Genomic DNA, 21,867 nt, shown 5'->3' on the forward strand with positions numbered 1-21,867 from the left:
TACCAACGTCCCAACGTATTTCAGTAGTAAATATAGCAATACTTCATAATAACACATACAATTCAACAGGGTATTAAGGTTCAACAGACCACAACTTCTTAAATGATACCTCACAAGGCAAACTTTGTACAAAACACATCGTAATCATATAATGGTGAATATAGGGGTTCCAGGGTGTTACTTTGAGGTATGGAGTGTCACACTCCTCCAGAGAGATTTAATCTGTGGCTAAGTGCTTGAATCACTTATTTAGATTGCTGTTTGTGTTGCACTGAAGGAGATGTTGGTACAAGTGGTTACAGCTTCTTATCACATCCCAGTCCACCTTTCATATCAGTTGTCTCTACGGCATGATCACTGATTTGATCTCCGCTCATGCTAAAGGGCTGGAATAGGGACTTAAGTTGTCATTGTGGCTACATTTCAGTGATGATGGCATTGAAAATGTCTCTCCTGTAGGATTGTCAGGTGAATCAGTGATCTGCTTCAATGGTAGTGTTTCATTCAGTGGCATGGTTGTTCTTGGAGAATTCAAAGAAACAGATTCTCTGCCTTCTGAGCATGAATTCTCTCAATCTCATCACTAATATCGAACCGTGTTAGCTCTCATCAAGAAGAAGTGGAATTATTTTTTTTCACTCCGTCCATTCGGTTGCTTGTTTCCTTCAACTTCATCCATGAGTGAATTGTTGGGGACGCGCTAAATGTCGAATGCCCCTTTCCCATGTTGAGCCGAAGCTTTCACACTTACTGTGGCTAGAATAAGACATCACCTAGTGAATTCAAAATCTGAAGATTGGGATAAAATGAACTCAGCAGTTTTACACAGAACTAAGTTCTAAGATGCCTGGCACAGCTTTCAGAAAACGCTAGATTCTGACAAATCAAACCCTTCCTCAAATAGCTCACAACTGCACAGACTCCCTTCTCCAGAATCCTGTGACAGCTGATTGCTACCATTAACAATGCCTCTCTCCCCACTCGCCAATGGGACATGATCAAAGTATCTGCCGAGCAAGTGGAATAAAGAAAGTAGATTGGAGAGCGTCTCTTGTCCTCTTCATGTGTTACACGATGGTGAGGTGCAATGAAACTGAAAGATGGCAAACTCAAAACCCACAAAAAAACCCAAAAACCTTTTTGCGCACACACTGTGTGACTTAGACTGGGGAACGCGTTGCCACAGGATGTCACTGAGGTCAAGAATTTAGCACTGGCTGTTAGAACTCTGGATATTCTTGTAATCCATATAAATCTCTGATCCCTCTTTGAGTCTTGTGAACAAACTCTGAAGGGCTACAAAAACCTCATGATTTAATCCGGTCATTTATTAGCAGGGGTTAGGTTGATGCCTTAATGGGGGGGGGCAGATTATCTCACATCTGTCTACTGAGCGGAGGGGGTTGGACCTTCCTCTGAAGCATCTGGTACTGGCCACAGTCCAATGGGACACTGGACTAGACTGGCCAGACCCCTGATCTGGTCTGCTCTTCCCTATGTTCATTGACTACACCTCCTTGGCTCTCCTGTTCTCCTACAAACTCTGAACCCTTAGAATAATGTTCTTGCTGCTTTCTGATCCCTGCTGCAGCCTCTGCCAGTTGGGTTTTCCCCACTCACAGTGTTCAAGCTCTCGTGTGTGAGTTGTGGATTGAGTGTGCATGTGGGGGGAGGGGGAGGGAGGAGGACATAGATTGAACAATCAGAAGACCTCCCTCCACTAGCGGTCCCACAAGCCCATATTTCTGTGAGGTAAACTGAGGCCGTTTTGTTTATTGGCGAATCTATTTATACCATGTTCACTGATGAAATCTCTTGTGGTAGACTTGCTAGGAGACCCCAACCCATGCACACTCTCTGTCAAAGTCAGATTCAGGACTCACATAATTTGTCACACCACTCTGTTTATTAGCAAAGCACTTTGCTAATGGACCCAGATGTGAGCCCCTCTCTGAGGTTCAAGATAAATTATTTGTACAGCTAAGCCAAAGCCAATTTAACATAAGAGACAAAAGAAAGAGAAACTGAGGTGATCAGAGACTGGCCCGCTCCCCACACCAAAAAGCAGGTCCAAGCCTTTATTGGGGTGGCAGGATACTAACGAAGATTTGTGCCCCACTTTAGCGCCATAGCCACCCCCATCACTGAGCTATGCAAGAAGGGGAAGCCAGACAAGGTGGTCTGGACCGAGCAGTGCCAGGAGGCTTTCCGGGCGCTGAAGGAGGCTCTGGTCCATGGACCAGTTCTGGCAAACCCAGACTTTGACAAGCCCTTTGTGGTGTTCACCGACGCCTCAGACACGGGACTGGGGGCGGTGTTAATGCAGGAGGATGAAAAGGGGGAGAGACACCCCATCGTGTACCTGAGCAAGAAGTTGCTACCCCGGGAGGAACACTACGCGGCCATCGAGAAGGAGTGCCTGGCCATGGTGTGGGCCCTCAAGGAACTAGAGCCCTATCTCTTCGGGCGACACTTCACTGTCTACACCGACCACTCTCCCCTGACCTGGCTGCACCAGATGAAAGGAGCCAACGCCAAACTCCTGAGGTGGAGCCTGCTCCTGCAGGATTACAACATGGACGTGGTCCACTTGGTCCACATGAAGGGAAGTGCCAACCTGATAGTGGACCACGTGAAGGGAAGTGCCAACCTGATAGCGGATGCACTGTCCCGGAGAGGGGGCCCCGAACTTCCCCTGGTCACTGGTCAGAGTGACCCCGCTCAGTTCAGTCTCGAAGGGGGGAGAGATGTGAGGATGTGACTCAGCAGGGAGGGGGGAGTGTTGACCTGGGAATGTGCCCTGGGGAGGGGAGACCTGAGAGCCTGTCACCTGAGCCAGGAGGGGGAGGGGGAGGTAACACCTCTGCCCAGGAATGTGGACGGAGACTGCAGCAGGGAACCTGCTGGGTGGGTTTAGTTTTCAGTTTGGGGCTGGGTGGAGGAACACAGGGAACCCCAGGGCTGGGGTCTAAGCTCCCTGCTCCCCCAGAAGGACTCAACTGAGGGGTCCTGGTTTGTATCCACAACCTCTGTTTTGGACTGTGTTCCTGTTGTCCAATAAACCACCTGTTTCACTGGCTGGCTGAGAGTCTCAGTGAATCCCAGGAAGAGGGGTGCAGGGCCTGGACTCCCCCACACTCCGTGACAGACCCATAGCACCGCCCTCCGGTGCCAGGCATCTTAGAACTTAGTTCTGTGTAAAACTGCTGAGTTCATTTTATCCCAATTTTCAGATTTTGAATTCACTAGGTGATGTCTTATTCTAGCCACAGTAAGTGTGAAAGCTTCGGCTCAACATGGGAAAGGGGCATTTGACATTTAGCGCGTCCCCAACAATTCACTCATGGATGAAGTTGAAGGAAACAAGCAACCGAATGGACGGAGTGAAAAAAAATAATTCCACTTTTTATTCTATTGGATGTAAGGGGTTTCTATTGGAACTTAACTTGGCTGCTTCTGGTTGTGTCTAGTTGTACAAGATGGAAGTGTAATCGGGGTACAGTTGTGTAAAAGAGTAATCACAGTTCAAGGGATGTTAGGCAAAAGAGAATTTTGTGTGTGTGTGTGTGTGTGTGTGTGTGTGTGTAGTGCTAAAATCTGAAGCTGTGTCTCAGCTATTACCCGAGAATAAACTTATAGCTTGGTACAGCAGAGAAACTATTGCAAACATGGTCTGTTGCACAAGAGGGGAAACTGAGGTACACCACCTCATGAATTTCATAAATGAGCAGTGAGTGGGGTAATTCACTAGCCTGACTATAGAACAAAATAAGTACAGCCTGGAGGTAATTCTTCTGGTTTTCCTGCAATTAGCAAGGGAATTTGGAAAAGAAAGTGGTATTATTATTATTAAGCAATAATCTGTCCCCACCAGGGGGGTGGAAATTGTTTCTTTTATTTTTAGACTCTACAAGCAAGCTGGTGCCAGCGGAAGAATAACTCAGAATACCATGGATATGTGTTTTGTGGTTGTTTGTCTGTGGTGTTTGTCTTGTTGCTAGCATTGTTGTGTTTTAATGAACAGAAAACCTCATGACATGGGTGGGGGATGGCTTCAAAAGGCTGACCTTGGAGTGGGGAGATGTGTATGGGCATGCAAAAGGCTAACTCGGGAGAATCCCAGAATTCAGTGGCCACTGTTAGGATCTTGGGACAAAGACCGAGTAGACGTCTTAAAAGACAAACTCGGCCAACCTAAAACTAAATTGGCAAGAGGAGAGGTTGATTGTTTCATGCAGTGGTGGGAAGAGGCAAATCATAGATGGACAGAATCAAAACTTGCCTCTCTCAAAGATTCTGGCTTCCATCCCACCAGATGCAACTCATTTTACTGTTGTTGATTTGTGCTCTGCTTTCTTTTCTGTCCTGGTTCACCCTGACTCCCAGTTCCTGTTTGCCTTTTCTTACAAGGGGCAACAGTACACATGGACCACACTGCTCCAGGGGTATACTGAAAGCCCGTCATATTTTTCCCAAGCATTAGCCCGAGACCTTGCTGACCTTGTTTTCCCGTCCAGGTCCACACTAGTCCAATATGTAGATGATCTACTCCTCTGTTCCCCTTCATTGTCTGCCTCTGAAACTGACTCTTTAGTGCTCCTTACTGCCCTAGCAAATAAGGGACAAAGCTTCTCGCTCTAAACTACAACTCTGTCAAGCTTCTGTCACATACCTCGGCTTTCTCCTCTCCCAGGGTTCCCGTGCACTTTCACCCGCGTCCAAGCTATCCTTAGCTTTCCCCGACCCCGCTCCCCACGCCAGGTCCGGAAGTTTTTAGGCATGGCTGGATTTTGCAGACAATGGATTCCCCAATATGCCTCCCTTGCAAAGCCTCTCCAGGAACTCCCCCACACTCCGTGACAACTGGTGGCAGTTGACAAATATACATGCATATCTTCTTTGCATACTAACATTTACCAATCTCCTAGCTCAGTAGGAGCTCTAAGTTAATTAGTTTGAGGACCCATTGTCTCACACTCCTTAATGTTTCTCTTCCTGACAACTATATTTCAACAAACCCTTCAAGTAGCATTTCTTTAATGAATTATAATTTCAATATAATTAATTCTACTTTCACAATCCCTCCTTTTGGTCAAGCTACGCAATGACCAACAATGACTGGGTTCCACATATCGATCGTTCTTTATCTCTCTGTTCATCAGTGATATTTAAAATAATCAAATTAGCACTCTGGTTTGGGGCAGCTGTCTGTGTAGCATGCCTGACACAATTTTGGATAAAACAGGAAAGTAACTGAAAACATACAAAAATTATTAGGATTCCAAACAGGAGAGTTAGGGCTCCCTGAAACAACCATTTTCCTATGCCAGAGAAATTGAAAAGGTTACTTAGCCACTTCCATAAAGAACTTGGCTCTTCGTGGGGAAGATATGCGATTTGTTCTAAGTGGCTAGCATGATCTATTACCTCATTGGTGTTGTCTGGTATATACACACAGCAGTCTTTTCCAATGAGAGCACAAGTCCCTCCTTTTGCCGTCAGCACCATGTCCAATGCCTGACGGTTTTGGAGGACCATCTGTCGGATTGCCCCTGTTTCTTTGGCCAGGACTCTTAGACTTTCTCCGGTGTCATTTGCCATTATTTCAACTACTGCTTGTAAACTTAGGAGCCTTTTTGCATGGTGTATTACTCCCCCTAATGGTATGGTTCTGCGGAAAAGGACCTAGGGGTGACAGTGGACGAGAAGCTGGATATGAGTCAGCAGTGTGCCCTTGTTGCCAAGAAGGCCAATGGCATTTTGGGATGTATAAGTAGGGGCATAGCGAGCAGATCGAGGGACGTGATCGTTCCCCTCTATTCGACACTGGTGAGGCCTCATCTGGAGTACTGTGTCCAGTTTTGGGCCCCACACTTCAAGAAGGATGTGGATAAATTGGAGAGAGTCCAGCGAAGGGCAACAAAAATGATTAGGGGACTGGAACACATGCGTTATGAGGAGAGGCTGAGGGAGCTGGGATTGTTTAGCCTGCAGAAGAGAAGAATGAGGGGGGATTTGATAGCTGCTTTCAACTACCTGAAAGGGGGTTCCAAAGAGGATGGCTCTAGACTGTTCTCAATGGTAGCAGATGACAGAACGAGGAGTAATGGTCTCAAGTTGCAGTGGGGAAGGTTTAGATTGGATATTAGGAAAAACTTTTTCACTAGGAGGGTGGTGAAACACTGGAATGCGTTACCTAGGGAGGTGGTAGAATCTCCTTCCTTAGAGGTTTTTAAGGTCAGGCTTGACAAAGCCCTGGCTGGGATGATTTAACTGGGAATTGGTCCTGCTTCAAGCAGGGGGTTGGACTAGATGACCTTCTGGGGTCCCTTCCAACCCTGATATTCTATGATTCTATGAAGGAACCGCCAATGGCCTCTTCCCAGGGTAAGGGACTTATGTTATTCACATACCATTGGGCATCTGTTAAGTCCCTTCTTTTTCGCCTGAAATTGCGGAGGCGTTCGAGGGAAGGTTCCTAGCATTCGGAATTGTGGGAAGAGTTGGGCGGGATAACAGATTCCTGACCAATTAGCTGGTAGTGCGGTATAAGCCCTGGTCCCACACACCCAGTGATGGCCTATTAAGGCCGGGAAGGGTCGGTTGCACCCATTTGTCATATAGGTGCTTGCAAAGGAGGAGGAGTATCCCCCAAAGGGTACAGAGTAATTCTCCTTACGAGGAGTGGTGTTATTTGCATGACATTGAAAGATTGTATTGTTTTCACTAAGGTTACTGTAGGGTGAACATGAGATTGATTTCTCTGTTTGATCCCAGGTTGAGAAAAAATTCATATCTCCATATCCAGCCCACCACTTTTTAGTTTTGTTTGAATAATCCCATACACCATTGGCCACAATATGCTGAAGGCAATGGCTTTTCCCCAGATCCAGCCCTGTCCCATTACACACCCAACACCAATGACCTTTTCCCTCCACCACACTGATCCATTGAGATGCATTTATTCCCACCGCTTCCCAAGTGTCATTGCTGTTCCATATTTTGTTAAACAGACGAGGCCCTCCAGTGAGGTCTGGGGACTTGAGTGGGATAGCCAGGACAGGAACACCAGTTTGAGAGTGGGCTGGGATGTGGCTGCAGACCCAGCAATTAGAAATATTAAGGGTCTGAGCTATCCACACCTGCTGCCGGATAAAAGAACTGTCACCGTGGTCTCCCCAGACTGTAAGATGCCAGCAGCCGAGAAACAGCGTCTGCTTCTGGCAACCCTTACGAGAGCATAGATTGTAAGGCGTTGCAGACTGTTCCTCTACGTCTTCTTCTGGAGTCAAAATTGACTCTGCGTCGTCCTGAGGTGACGATTGGTTCTCTGGGGATGGTGCTTTCTTACACTGTGAAGCATGTATCCACGCTGCGATGCCAGATAGTCTAACAGCCGTCTGTGTAGTAAGCAGTACCTGATGAGGACTCTTCCACCGGGGCTCCAAGGCGTGCTTTCGATGAGGGCGCCATACGTAGACCCGATCGCCTGGCTCGAGGCTGTGGCAAGCGTCGGAGGTGGGTTCCGTGGGCCAGGCGGCTCAAACCTGTGAATGGAAGTGACTTACAGCATGCATTAGTCCCTCGCATTACTGAGGGAACGCACTGTGAGTCAAGTTCAAATCTGGAACGGGAGTAATGGTCGTCGTAGCTCGCATAGGGCGTCCCATAACAATTTCAAAGGGACTTTAATTTATGCCTTTGGGATGGAGTGGATCTCGTGTCCATAAGGGCTAATGGTAAGGCTACAGGCCAGCTTAATCCTGCAGAGTCACAAATTTTAGCAAGCTTATTCTTAAGTGCACCATTTCGTCTGTCAACTGCACCTGCACTGTGTGGGTGGTAGGGACAGTGCAACAGGTGTTTGATATGCGATATACGGTCCAGGTGTTGAACAAGTTGTCCAGTAAAATGTGTACCCCGATCCCTGGACAGAGTAGCAGGAATTCCCCTGGCAGGCCTAATATGATTTAACAAACATTAGGCAACAGACAGCGAGTCAGCCTTGTGTCAAGGAAAGGCTTCAATCCAACCGGCACATAAACATACCCTAACCAATATCAATTCATATTGTTGACACTTGGGCATTTGTGCAAGAACGGTGCTTGAGGCAGGCCCCAGAACCCCTGGGCCGCTTTTACAGGTTTACCAATATTATGGCTTTGGCAAATGGTACAGGCTGCACAGTGGCGGGCTGCAAAAGAGCTAAAATGGGGGGCCCACCATCCTGTCTTAGTTACAGCAGAGACCATCCCCTCCTTTCCGACATGCGAAACACCGTGTAGCAGGACGGCCAGAGATGGGTAGAGTGAAAAGGGGGCTACAAAAGCACCAGTAGGCGAGCGCCAAAAGGAATCGGGATGTAGAGAGCAACCTTGGGCAACCCAGGATTCTCTCTCGGTTTCTGGGGCAGAGTCTTGGAGCAGGGCAAGGTCAGTGAGGGACCAAGAGGGTAAGAGGAGAGCGGAGAACAAGGGAATCAGACATTTCGACTAGGCACGCTGCAGCAGCCACAGCACGCAGGCAGGGGGGTAAGCCTTGGGCAACAGGGTCTAAAGTGGCAGAGAAATAAGCCACTGGTCGGTTCTTTCCTCCGTGCATCTGAGTGAGAACTCCAAGTGCACACCCACGTTGTTCATAGCAGAAAAGGGTAAAAGGCTTAGAATAGTCAGGCAGCCCTAAGGCAGGGGCAGAAGCTGAACCCTGTTTGAGGGGAAAAAAGGCAGAATTGGCCTCAGGGGGCCACGGCATGGGGTCAGGCACAGAAAATCGAGTGAGTTCCTGGAGAGGCTTTGCAAGGGAGGCATATTGGAGAATCCATTGTCTGCAAAATCCAGCCATGCCTAAAAACTTCCGGACCTGGCGTGGGGAGCGGGGTCGGGGAAAGCTAAGGATAGCTTGGACGCGGGTGAAAGCGCACGGGAACCCTGGGAGAGGAGAAAGCCAAGGTATGTGACAGAAGCTTGACAGAGTTGTAGTTTAGAGCGAGAAGCTTTGTCCCTTATTTGCTAGGGCAGTAAGGAGCACTAAAGAGTCAGTTTCAGAGGCAGACAATGAAGGGGAACAGAGGAGTAGATCATCTACATATTGGACTAGTGTGGACCTGGACGGGAAAACAAGGTCAGCAAGGTCTCGGGCTAATGCTTGGGAAAAATATGACGGGCTTTCAGTATACCCCTGGAGCAGTGTGGTCCATGTGTACTGTTGCCCCTTGTAAGAAAAGGCAAACAGGAACTGGGAGTCAGGGTGAACCAGGACAGAAAAGAAAGCAGAGCACAAATCAACAACAGTAAAATGAGTTGCATCTGGTGGGATGGAAGCCAGAATCTTTGAGAGAGGCAAGTTTTGATTCTGTCCATCTATGATTTGCCTCTTCCCACCACTGCATGAAACAATCAACCTCTCCTCTTGCCAATTTAGTTTTAGGTTGGCCGAGTTTGTCTTTTAAGACGTCTACTCGGTCTTTGTCCCAAGATCCTAACAGTGGCCACTGAATTCTGGGATTCTCCCGAGTTAGCCTTTTGCATGCCCATACACATCTCCCCCCTCCAAGGTCAGCCTTTTGAAGCCATCCCCCACCCATGTCATGAGGTTTTCTGTTCATTAAAACACAACAATGCTAGCAACAAGACAAACACCACAGACAAACAACCACAAAACACATATCCATGGTATTCTGAGTTATTCTTCCGCTGGCGCCAGCTTGCTTGTAGAGTCTAAAAATAAAAGAAACAATTTCCACCCCCCTGGTGGGGACAGATTATTGCTTAATAATAATAATACCACTTTCTTTTCCAAATTCCCTTGCTAATTGCAGGAAAACCAGAAGAATTACCTCCAGGCTGTACTTATTTTGTTCTATAGTCAGGCTAGTGAATTACCCCACTCACTGGTCATTTATGAAATTCATGAGGTGGTGTACCTCAGTTTCCCCTCTTGTGCAACAGACCATGTTTGCAATAGTTTCTCTGCTGTACCAAGCTATAAGTTTATTCTCGGGTAATAGCTGAGACACAGCTTCAGATTTTAGCACTATACACACACACACACACACACACACACACACACAAAATTCTCTTTTGCCTAACATCCCTTGAACTGTGATTACTCTTTTACACAACTGTACCCCGATTACACTTCCATCTTGTACAACTAGACACAACCAGGAGCAGCCAAGTTAAGTTCCAATAGAAACCCCTTACATCCTTTAGTGATTTTGATTACATTACCCAATAGTAAACAATTTTGATCAGATTCTCTCTCTGTCTGCTGCCTGCAGCAGTCCCTTATAGATCATTTCTGTGGGAAAAGGGCCCGTTTTCCCTCAGAATAGCTGTAAAGGCTTCTGGGGATAGAAGCGTAGTGGTGGTAGTAGCCACTCTACCTGACCCCCTTAGCCTAGACCATTTTTCCAGAAATTTACAGGAGTCCGGACTCTTCCTAAAATACATAAACTGAGCCGGCGTTCCTTTAGGGAACTGTCCCAACTTAGACGTCTGGTTACCCATACAGGAGGACTTCACACACCAATCACACAAGAAGGAAAGTCGGCTTCGTCAGAGCGATGCCCGGTGCAACGAAAGGAGCCCACAGGCTACTGCCTCAATCGCTCTTGCTTTCACACCAAGGGTTTTACCCAAGGCACGGTGCGGCTGCGATTGTGCAGATTTCACTCACTCAGACCGTGGGGAGAGGAACCCTTTGGTCAACCGATCACCGGATGGAGATGGCGCCCAGACTCAAACACACCACAGGCGGGACGGATAGACACAGAGACAAGACAGTTCTCAGTCCGGACAAAACACAGAAATAATTACCTGACCAGATTCCTGATGTCAGATCCCGGGATCCCTACCAGATCAGAGTGGGAACCAACAGGTTTGATGGCGTAGACTTCACTGTGGTCATGCACCCTTCCATTCTGGTGGAGGACCGCTCGGGCCAAATGCCCAGGTGCCAGCTTGCCACGGCCATCCTAAGAACAGGCAGGAGTCACACGGCCCCAGTGAAGACGGTTGCTATCTCGGTGGAACCTCCAAATTGTCAAAGTCCGATTCAGGACTCACATAATTTGTCAGACCACTCTGTTTATTAGCAAAGCACTTTGCTAATGCACCCAGATGTGAGCCCCTCTCTGAGGTTCAAGATAACTTATTTATACAGCTAAGCCAAAGCCAATTTAACATAAGAGACAAAAGAAAGAGAAACTGACAAATATACATACATATCTTATTTGCATACTAACGTTTACCAATCTCCTAGCTCAGTAGGAGCTCTAAATTAATTTAGTTTGAGGACCCATTGTCTCACACTCCTTAATGTTTCTCTTCCTGACAACTATATTTCAACAAACCCTTCAAGTAGCATTTCTTTAATGAATTATAATTTCAATATAATTCATTCTACTTTCACAATCTCTTAGGCTGCATCTGCACTGTTAAATCTGTCATACAGCTGGGGTCAAAGAGGGATCATCCCAACCCCTCTCCCACAACTGCTCCTGAAAAAACCTGTCCCATTGAGGGGGACAAACAGTTGGATTCAGTGCCTGCTGTAGCAAATCCTGCTAGACTGAACTTGGTTGCAGCTGCCTCTGGGGTGGAACACAGCGCACGCTGGAGCACTGAACAACAGATATGTGTGTATCTCTGAAACTACAGGGTTGGCCAGTTACTAGAGATGGAATTTGTCCAGGAGTAGTGGGGGGGAGGGGACGAACTGAGGAGTAGGGGGTGATGGGTCTCTCTGTCCCTTCTGAAACGGGGGAGGCTGGTATCTGACATAGGGCGGGTGGGCAAATACTTAGGATTGTACTCTAAGGGTCCGAGAAGCTCTGTTCTAATCACAGAAGTGGCCTTCCCGAGAGCACTGTCCTGGGAATTGCAGGGCGTCTGCATCTGGGCTGCCTGCAGCCTGGTGCTGTAGGGCTGATATCCGCTTTGTTGTTCTCCAGGGAGCCGCCCTTTTTGAGCGGGACTGAGCTCCCTCCCACCCCAGCCAAGTGAAATTAGATTCTGAGAAACAGTCCTTTTAAGGCCATCCAGGGCAGCAGAAAGGAAAATGCACAAACCCCAGCCTGCAGGGCACTGGGGAGGAGCAAGGAGCTGCAGACTGCTGGAGTTAATCTTTTAACTAAGTGGGTCACCCTGCCCATAAGACACCCTTAGGTGGTCCCTTGACACAATCCCCCATCCTAGGTAGCTGTTTATCCCTGCAACTCAGGCAGGCCACTTACTTACATATATTTGGTACTGGAATGTTCTGCTGTGACTCCGAGGAACTGCCAGAGCAAGGCCTAGCCCCCGGGTCAGCCCCCTTCACCGCTCCGCCAATGCACGAGTGCCGTCCTGCAGCCTCCCCTGCTAGCCCGGTGCTGGGCTCCGCTCTGTCCCCCAGGCTACGTCAGGGGTTCTCAAACTGGGGGGTCGGGACCCTGCAGGGGGTCACGAGGTTATTACATGGGGGGGGGGGGAAATCACGAGCTGTCAGCCTCCACTCCAAACTCCACTTTGCCTCCAGCATTTATAATGTGTTAAATGTATACAAAAGTGTGTTTTAATTTATTAGGGGGTCGGACTCAGAGGCTGGCTATGTGAAAGGGGTCACCAGTGCAAAAGTTTGAGAACCACGGGGCTACGTCTACACTTGAAACACTACCGCAGCATGACTGCAGCGCTTCCGCCTCGATGCTACGTATGAGGACGGGAGGGGTTCTCCCATTGCGGGTGTTTAACCACCTCCCTGAGCGGTAGCAGCTGGCTTGACGGAAGAATTCTTCCATCCACCTAGCACTGTCTATGCCGGGGGTGAGGTCAGCTTCCCTAGGTCTCTCCGGGGGGTGGATTTTCACACCCCCGAGAGATGACGCGATCCTGCTGTAACTTTTTCGGTGTAGACCAGCCCTCAGTCCTGACCTGGAGCTCTCTGCTGTCCCAGGCCTGAGTCCGGGCATACTTGAACCTAGGCTAAGATCATCAAACTCCTTTAATGAGTGACTGACCGTAAGGCCTGGCCTCAACTAAAAAGCTAGGTTGACCCAGCTGTGTTGCTAAGGGGTGTGGAAAAACCCATTCTCCCGAGTGACATAGTTAAGCCAACCTCACCCCCGGCATAGATAGTCCTAGGTCCATGGAAGAATTCTTCCGCTGGCCTAGCTACGGTCTCGTGGGGTGGGGGGATTAACTACAGTGGGGGGAGGACCCCTCCTGTTGCCATAGTGAGTGTCTACGTTGCAGTGTCCCAGCCCTGCCACTTGTGCATGTCAAGTGTAGACAAGCCCTAAATCAGGAGTTTTGTGGAATATTTTATGTAGCTCTTTCATTACTGCAAGATCTCGACCTCTCCTGACAGAAGAACGACAGCCTCATGCTGCCAACACTCAAGGGGGCAATCTCACCGGGACTCTGTGGGCAGGTGGAGTTTGCAGCCTCACCTCTCAGTCTAAAATATCTATAGTGCAGTGATGGGGCCGTATTGGAGGGTCTCACTGTCTTCAGTGCACTTATTCTCCTCAACCACCTGTGGGGCAGGGCAGGGGTATTACCCCATTGTACAGACGGGGGACCTGAGGCACCAGGAGGTTGTGACTTGCCCTAGGTTACAGAGGGAGTCCGAGAGAGAATAAGGAAAGGCCCCCAGATCCAGGCTTTCCCCTCCCCTCTCGCCCCGTCCCCTGCAACCACTGAACCATGCTTCTTTTTCATCATGGCTGTAACACTAAAGCTGGCAGAGGCCGTTAACTCTTCTGGCTGGTGTGTGGCGTCAGTCTGGGCAAACCCGTCTGTATCTCTTGGGAACTTGCCCTGCTGCTTTCACTGATGTTGTGCCAAAGAGCACAAGGCTGCGTGTTCCCACCGGGTGCACGGTCCTTGGAATAATCTCTCTACCTGGCTGTACGGCACCAGAGAAAGCACTGTCCCAACCGCTCTACAGCCCAGTGCCATCGGGCTGGCGGGGGCAGAGGATGAGACCGGCCCTGGAAGGGTATCGGGGCCTGCAATGCACTGAGAAGCCAGTTTAGATGATGAATTATGTCTTGTTCTGTCCTTGGGGGTTAGCTGAAGGCCTGATCCTAATTGATTACTCAGCACTTTATAAAACTTGGGGTCGCATATGGAGGGCCTCAACTCGGTGGTCTCCTTCTGATACCCTTTTGGCACTGAGTCTCCAGGAAAAGAGGAGACCCCATGGGAAGCCCCACTTTCCACCCACGACAGTCAAGTTAGAACTTCAGGGCTGGCCTAGACAAATGTCACAAAACATTTAATTGCCTTGTCAAGTCTGTGGGCATGTCTCCAGAGATCCTGGGCTTCCTTGATTCTCTTCTCTGGCGTTGGATCCAAGATAAAACTACAATCTCCCAGGAACAGGGAGGCCATGTGGAAGGCTAATACTCCAGCTTCACGTGCAGTTGGGGCATTGGGAGGACTGCGGAGTCTGGGTATACATGGCACAGTGACAGATGTTGTCTCTTGCCTTTATCTAGGATCCCCTTCCCCTCTCTCATCCTCACCAGCAGATGCAGGACAGATGTTCAGATTCTAGTGACATTTTTCAGGCTGCTCTTCCAGCCCTCTCATCCCCCACACTCCAGCTCGCCAGTCTTTGGGGAATGTTGCCCCAGGCCTGTTGCTTTGTCATTCCCCTGGGAGATAACCAGGGCTCAGAATGCGGGGTGAGACTCGGTCTGTTTGAGCCTGTGCAGATTCTCTTCTCTTCCTCTCCGCTTTCCAGCTCCCATTCCTTTACCCTTTTATAACGGGGAGTTGCTGGTTCTCTCTGGCCTGGTGAAGAGTACAGGGTCAGTCATGCCCAAAGGGGACAAAAATTCTCACGTCCAGAGGTGATACTATGGTGAGGGGCACTTTAGGTTAACAGCACTTCTCCTGGGCCCCAGGTCTGTCTAGATTCCTTTTCTCCCCTAAAATTCCTTGGCCTAGGCGTCTAAGGAAATGGGGAAATTCCTGTACCTCTGGCAAAGCAATGAAGGGGTGTCTTATTTCTCCATGTTGTAGGGTCACAAATCTCTGTTGCGTGCCCTGTGACCCAAGAATCTGATCTCCTGCCCATGCCCCGCCTAGCACTCCAGGGTAGCTGAATCGCCACACTGAGCAGAGAGACTGATCTAGGCCCGGCCATGGGCCAGATGAAGAGCTGCTGAAGACACCACTGAGGCAGCCAGTGTGTGTCCCATATACCAAATGCATCCCACCACTCTTCCCTTATACCTAGGGGCGCCTGCACTAACTACAAGCGCCAGAATGCTATGCTCCAGCTCCAGGCAAAAAAGTTCTGGGACACAAGTGGAAACATTGCTGGGATTTGCAGGCAATGCCAGCGTATGCAGCTCCAATCTGTGCATCACGTGACTTAGGTGCAGAGCGTATGTCCTTGGTTGGAGCCTACACACCTGGGTTTTGAGATGTCCCTCTGACATTAGGATCTTTCCCCGGCACCTGCGGGGTGTCCTGGGTTCTAATTGCACCATCCAGTGGTTGTCTTGCTCAGTGCTCTTGGGGTGAATCTGTTTTTTCCTGCCTGTTTCCCACAGGATGCCGAACTGGGGCGGAGGGAAGAAATGCGGCTTGTGCCGGAAGACCGTGTACTTTGCCGAGGAGGTGCAGTGCGAAGGCAACAGCTTCCACAAGTCCTGCTTCTTGTGCCGTGAGTACAGCGCCCCACGGGGTCCTGGCCTTTCCATTGACCTGGCAATGCCGTGGCCTGCTTGCTCTTGCCAGCAATGTAAACATACCCCTGCCACTGCAGAGCAGACCCAGATGGCTGACATTTGGCTAATTACTGCTGGGCTGGGAGCAGCTCTCCGTTCTCCTCCAGACATGGGGAAGGGATTTTTGCAAAGCACTGTGGGTGATATAGGGACTGAAATGTCAGGAGTGCTTTGGGAAAACATCCATGCAACTTCTGCCCCCACATTGCTAAATGAAACACTAACCCTAAACCACACTAGGGTCTAAAGCGCAGACCAATGCCTAAATGCACCATTTTAAAGCCCTGGCTGTACCATCCCACAGCAAAGCCATGCTAGCGGTGTGGAGGGCTAGAAACTCCATGAGGGCGCATCTCTGCCCTGCCTCTGAATGAAGAAAGAAGGGTTTGTGTGGGACCTTGCTGGCGGCTGGAGTGTGGTCTTCGAACCCTGCAGGACCTGGGGATCTGTGGACAGAGGATGCTGCTTTGCCTTGTGCTTGCTGGCCATTCTGGTGACCAAATGCCTGCAACATACCCGATGCTGACAGTTCGGTGCCTGGGCCACCCTCACCCATCTGGCAGTCGTAGCCTCAGCCCATCCGTACGGCGGCCTCCACATGCCACCCAGCACTGGAAAGGAGGCCGGCAACTGATGCACTAGCTCCCACCTGGGTGGAGGTCACCTGTGCTCCGAGAAACGCTGGGTTGAGTATTGCAGCTGCTTTCCACTGCCGGCACCTCCTGTCCCAAGCAATGTAGTTCCCCAGAGATCGTAACTGGCAGGGGAAGGGGAGGAGTTTCCACAGAATCCGGAGTTTATGCAAGGGCACAGGATCGCCCCACCCGACAGGTGCATTCTGGTGTCTGCTTCCCCGCACAGGAACTGGGGCACGCCTGCGAGCCCCGGTCTTCGTTCGCTTCTCCCCAGCGTAAGGCTACAGCTGAACTACAGAGCCTAGGTACGCCCTGGTGTGGGTGCAGCATAGGCTGACCGAAGGAGTTTTCTGCCTGTGTAGGAACAGCACCTTCCCAAAGGACATTGGCCGGGCCCACAGAAGCACAGTTCTGTCAGCATAACTGCGTCTACACTGGGGCTTTTGCCAGCACTGCTATATTGGCTGTGGGAGTGCTTTTCTCCCCCCGCCCCCAACACCCCCGGGACAGATGTAGCTGTGTAAGTTTTAAATGTAGATTAAATGCCTGATGGCTCAGCTGGTGGGGATTAGCTGAACCGCTGGGCTACATGGGCTCCGAATACCAGCCCAGCTCTGCTACAGGGGGCTTGGGAAGCTCTTAACCCGCAGAAATTCCTGACATAACCCTCCTTACATGGCAAAAACTGTCCTTTTCCTTTTTCCCCCTCCGACTCTCCAAGCACAGAGAGCGCTCGGGGAGCTGCTGCCCAGGAGGAAAAGCACCATATTTAGTCATGGGGATGGGAAGCGCAGATTTAAGATCCCATATTTAGGTGAAAAGTGCTGGGCCTGCAGAGCGTTCAGAGGGGAGCGCTCGGCTCTGTTTGCATTCTTGAAACATTGTTTAAGGGCAAGAAATTTTTCTTCTGGCAAGGAGACAAGCAGGCCACGGGGAGCGGCTTCCTGCTGACATTTAAGGCATGCGTGTGGGATGGGGGTTGAGTCTGTCAGTCACACACCAGTGTTTGGCTGTTGCTGGGCTAGCCACTGTTTCCCTCCTCCAGCCTCTTTGTTCCTTTACAGCCGGAGGTAGGTAACTGCCAGCTGGGATGTTGTGAGCTCTGCCCTACCTCTGATCCTGCTCCTCCCTGCCCCTACAACTTCCTCTTGGATTATCTGATCCAGCGCTAGGGCTTGGAGGTCAAGTGTGTCTAAGCATCCAAGAGTACTGTCTGTGTTGCCTGTCGTTGGCTATCTAAGCTGCCAGTCTCCTGATTGGCAGGAGAACACTCCAGTCGGGGTTGGCCTGGGCCGAGCTGGACTTTCTCCTGGCACACACACTTTCTGCTATCGTCCCATGGAACCAATCCCTTGAAGGTTGGGATCACTGACCATCCATTGCAGCCCTCCCCTGCCTGCACCATTCCTGATTAACCCTTAGAACTGTGCAGATGAGCTTTGTAAAGGGATTTCATAATTTGTCGTTTCCCAAATTGCATCCACTCTGCCCACTGGCAGCATTGGGGTTAATGTCAATTTCACCTTTTAACGCTGAACTTCCTGGCTTTTACCTGGGTGGGTGGATCGGTTGTTTTTAACTCATGCCAATGTTCCTGTAAGAATTTTCATCTGTATGTTGCTCTGCACACTCCACATTAACAAAGGTTTTGTCTGGGAATTTCCTTACTCCTTAAAATCTGACACATAATATGTCTTGGGAGGACTGATGCTCTCTGACTTGCTAGTGTGTTCTGGCTGCCCAGAAGCCAGAGATGACTCCTGGCCAAGGTCTGCGGGTGATGTTCCCCTTGTTCCTCTCCAGTGGTCTGTAAAAAGAACCTGGACAGCACCACCGTGGCTGTGCACGGGGAAGAGATCTATTGCAGGTCCTGCTATGGCAAGAAGTATGGCCCCAAAGGCTACGGCTATGGGCAGGGAGCAGGGACCCTGAGCACCGACAAGGGAGAGTCGCTGGGAATCAAATACGAAGAGTGAGTTGGAGCCTTCATTTAAAAAATAGTGACTATAAAAGGGGATTGGAGAGAGGTACCCACATCCCAGCTCTGGGTGCCCCAGTGGGGAGGGGCATTGTGGACCCCGGGGAGCTGCACTGTGGACCCTGGGGAGCTGAGCAGCTCTGCTAGCATTTCCTGTTCTGAAGAGATCCTGCTTTCTACCACGTCCTTCTATTTCAGTGTAAAGTTCTGCACTCTTCTGACCTCTAGTAATCAGCAGTTTGGCTGGCAGGCTCTTCCCAGCCTTGTAAACGCCAGCCTCTGCCCAGGATCCGGAGACTGGATCAGTCTAGTGCCTGGCTGCAGCTGGGAGTCTAGCTGGGCCATTCACTTGCTGAGATGATGCCCCCTGCCATTAACAAAGGCAACCCTGAGAACAGAATCAAGCTGGCAGCTAGAACGTGACCTAGCAGGAGCCTAACGAGACCAGTAGCCCTTGCCCTCTTGGGCAGTTCGAGTACCAGGAAGAACAGGAGACCTCTACTCTGGGGCCCAATACAATCCGAGCTTGGCTTAGGCCATGTCTACACTCAGAATGCTGCAGTGCTTAGGGGGAGACACTCGCTACAGCAAATGCGCGACGGGAGGGGATCTCCCATGGCTGTGGTTAACGCACCTCCCCAAGAGGCAGTAGCTCGGTCAATGGAAGAGTTCTTCCTGGGGTTAGGTTGGCTTGACGTCACTCAGGGGTGTGGATTTTCACACCCCTGAGCAATGCTGCCGGGTTGCACAAATTTTCTTATGTACACCAGCCCTTCAGCTGTGTCTTCGCTGCCCAACAAAGGCGTATGTTTACAGCGTCATTGCTCTGTTGAGGTGGCCTCACTGTAAAATCCCAGAGGTGCTGGAGTTCTTACCTCGATGGAGTTCATCATCATCAAGGCAGATCCCAAAGGGACGTAGCCCCCTTGAAGATCAAGCGCCACCTGGATCAATCTCTAGCTAGGTCCTTCAGATGATCTGGCCGGGTGTTCGGTCTACAGTTAGGTTTGCATGGCAGCCAGGGCTGTGACTTGCAGCTTGTGTAGACTTACCTGCGCTAGCTGCGCCCTAGCTAGCTTGCTAAAAATAGAAGTGAAGATGTTGTGGTGTGGAGGTCCATGCAGGCTGGGCAAGGCTGCTTGACCCCCCCCCCCCCCCCCGGCTACGTACTCATTCGTGCATCCCAGGGTGATGCCTGCGTCGCTGTACCCTCATGTCTGTTTTCAGACAGCTACTTAGAATACAGCTAGCGTGGGAATGTCTCCATGAGCTGCAACGGCACTCGTGCACACACGCTGCAGTGTAGACGTTCTCTCGGTCCATCATTGGCCACCGAAGCCTTTGGTGCGCACGTGATCCCCGGCTGTGCAGCAGCATCCCTTGGTAAGCGCGCTTTGTAATTCGGTCCATCCTAATAACATGTCCATACCAAGAGAGCTGCTGAAACCGAACCAATGCTGACGGTGGGTGCTGGGTTCGGCTACAGAGAGCTAGTCGGGGTCAATCTCAGGTGCAGGATATAGGGTTGACTCGCCTACCTCCATCGAGTGACAGACTCCGGCACCTCGTGCTGTAAACACCCACCTTTTGGGAGCAGTGCAGACCTCGCCTGGTAGGCCTTGCAGAGCTGGTGGGGAAAGGGAAACTTCAGTCAAACAGCAGCAAGGATTTTGACAAAATGTTGTGCTGAAGTCTTGAACTCTCCCCTCCTGCCTTGGCGTATAGCACCTAGGAAGCCATCCAGGCTGTGGGAGGAGCTTCTCCCGCCAGAATTGCTGGCCCCCGCAACATGATGGGAGCAACAGTGCCTCTAGCCTGCCGTCTCTCATGGTAGCGCCCTGATCCGTCAGGGCCGTGCTTCACTAGTGGAAGCAGGCCCCCCATGGAGCATGCCTGCACTGTGTGCCCCCTGCGGGGAATGTTCTAACCCTTCTCTCCCAGTGTGTAGATGCCCAGAGCTTCCGAAGGGCTCAGCCCCCAACGGGAACCCATGTGCTGAGCCCTTCTCACAATCTGGCCCTAGCAGAGACCTCTTTTCTTCTTCCCTGAATGTGGAGCCCCCCTGTCTCATCAGCTGCCCCTGTCTGCTGCTGCTTCCCAGTCATGCAGGTTAGGTAACTAAATCTCTCCCTAACTGGAATCCAACAGGAGCCAGCCCCACCAGCCCACCAACAACCCCAATGACTCCAAGTTGGCTCAGAAGGTGGGCGGTGCCGACGGCTGCCCCCGCTGCAGGAAGGCTGTGTATGCTGCTGAAAAGGTGATTGGCGCTGGGAAGGTAAGACAGCAGTGCTGTGCGGGGAGATGACTGCAGGGTGGTGGTTCTTGAGTCAGCATGTAGCTGAGAGCTCTGAAAGGGTCCATGAGCTAGGGCTCATGGTCCAGGGCCAAGCCCGGATGCTATCGTGGGCCAGATGGTCCAGCACCCACAAATGGGGCTGGATTTTCAAGAGATCAGCTAGCGCCCAACGTGCTGTGAGCTTTTTTGAGACTCTGGCTCCTCAGGGTGGTGCTGGCCCCTTCTGAAAATTCTGTCTTTATGATATGTGCAGGTGGCAGAGAGCCACATGCATGGGGTAGCCACAGGTCCTCTCCATCTCCCTGATCCCAGGGGACCATGGCTGGTCCCTTCTCCTGCCCCCCCACCCCATGCCCTGGGAGGAGAATGATCTGCATCACAGCCCTGGGCTGGAAGACAAGTCTACTGCAAGGAAACCCCCATGTTGGCATTCTCTCCTTAGGCTCTAGAAGGCTGGATCTGGCTTCCACAGCCCAGTTCACCCAGCCGGTGGCTTCCTAAGTCTTCAGACCATTGGTTCCTCTCTCCCCCAGCACTGGGCCCTGCATAAGGCAGGGTGATGAAGTATCCAGACTCTTTGGGTCTTCCTCTGGCCTTGCCCTGTGAATACATACAGCTCTGCTAACACCTCTGTAGCATCTCCTGCTATTCCAGTCTTAGACTCTGCCTTGCCCCCCAGGACCTCTGTGCAGTCCTGACCTGCAGCACCCTCCACTAGTCCAGCCCTGGGCTCTCGGTACACAGCTCTGCTAATGCCTCTCAGTCCCAGCCTGGGGCCCCCACTGCTAGTCCAGCCCTGGGACCCTGACAAAGTTCTGCCGATGCCCCTAGCCCCATGTGTGTAGCTGAGGCAGAGTCTGACCCATTGGCTCTACAGTCCAGGAAGGCCCCTTCCCTGCACCAGGCCACCCTTCATGTACAGGTGTGTCTTCACTGCAGAGCTAGCCCGGTGGCTTGGCACCTGAGTCTGAGCAGGCAGGTTAGCCTCGCCCGGCTGTGAGCCGCCACATTGCAAAGCCTGACTCATGTTACTGGGTCCTCACTGGGGCTGTGATCCTCGTGGGCGTAGCTTGGACTACTGGGGCCATGTCCCATGGTTCTGCATGCTGCAGCAAGCTGAGCTGCTCTGAGTCTCTCCCAGTGAATTGTGGGAGAACTTGTCTGTCCATGGGCACATGGAATTGTGGGAAGGCATCGGAAGGCTACTGGCTTTCAAGTGGGTTTAGCC

The 21,867-nt window shown here is 50.8% G+C and overlaps 1 protein-coding gene across 1 annotated transcript in view; it reads left to right on the forward strand.

The window, feature by feature from the left end:
• The window catches only part of CSRP1 (cysteine and glycine rich protein 1), a 41,344-nt gene that overhangs the window by 14,425 nt on the left and 5,052 nt on the right, over positions 1 to 21,867 (forward strand). The window contains exons 2-4 of the mRNA XM_073319631.2: positions 15,551 to 15,663; positions 18,166 to 18,334; positions 20,489 to 20,618. Of these exons, the coding sequence (XP_073175732.1) occupies positions 15,552 to 15,663; positions 18,166 to 18,334; positions 20,489 to 20,618 (411 nt within the window). The 5' untranslated portion in view covers position 15,551. The remainder of the gene's footprint in view (positions 1 to 15,550; positions 15,664 to 18,165; positions 18,335 to 20,488; positions 20,619 to 21,867) is intronic.

Source organism: Lepidochelys kempii, chromosome 21, assembly GCF_965140285.1.
Source record: "Lepidochelys kempii isolate rLepKem1 chromosome 21, rLepKem1.hap1, whole genome shotgun sequence".
Classification (NCBI taxonomy): Eukaryota; Metazoa; Chordata; order Testudines; family Cheloniidae; genus Lepidochelys; species Lepidochelys kempii.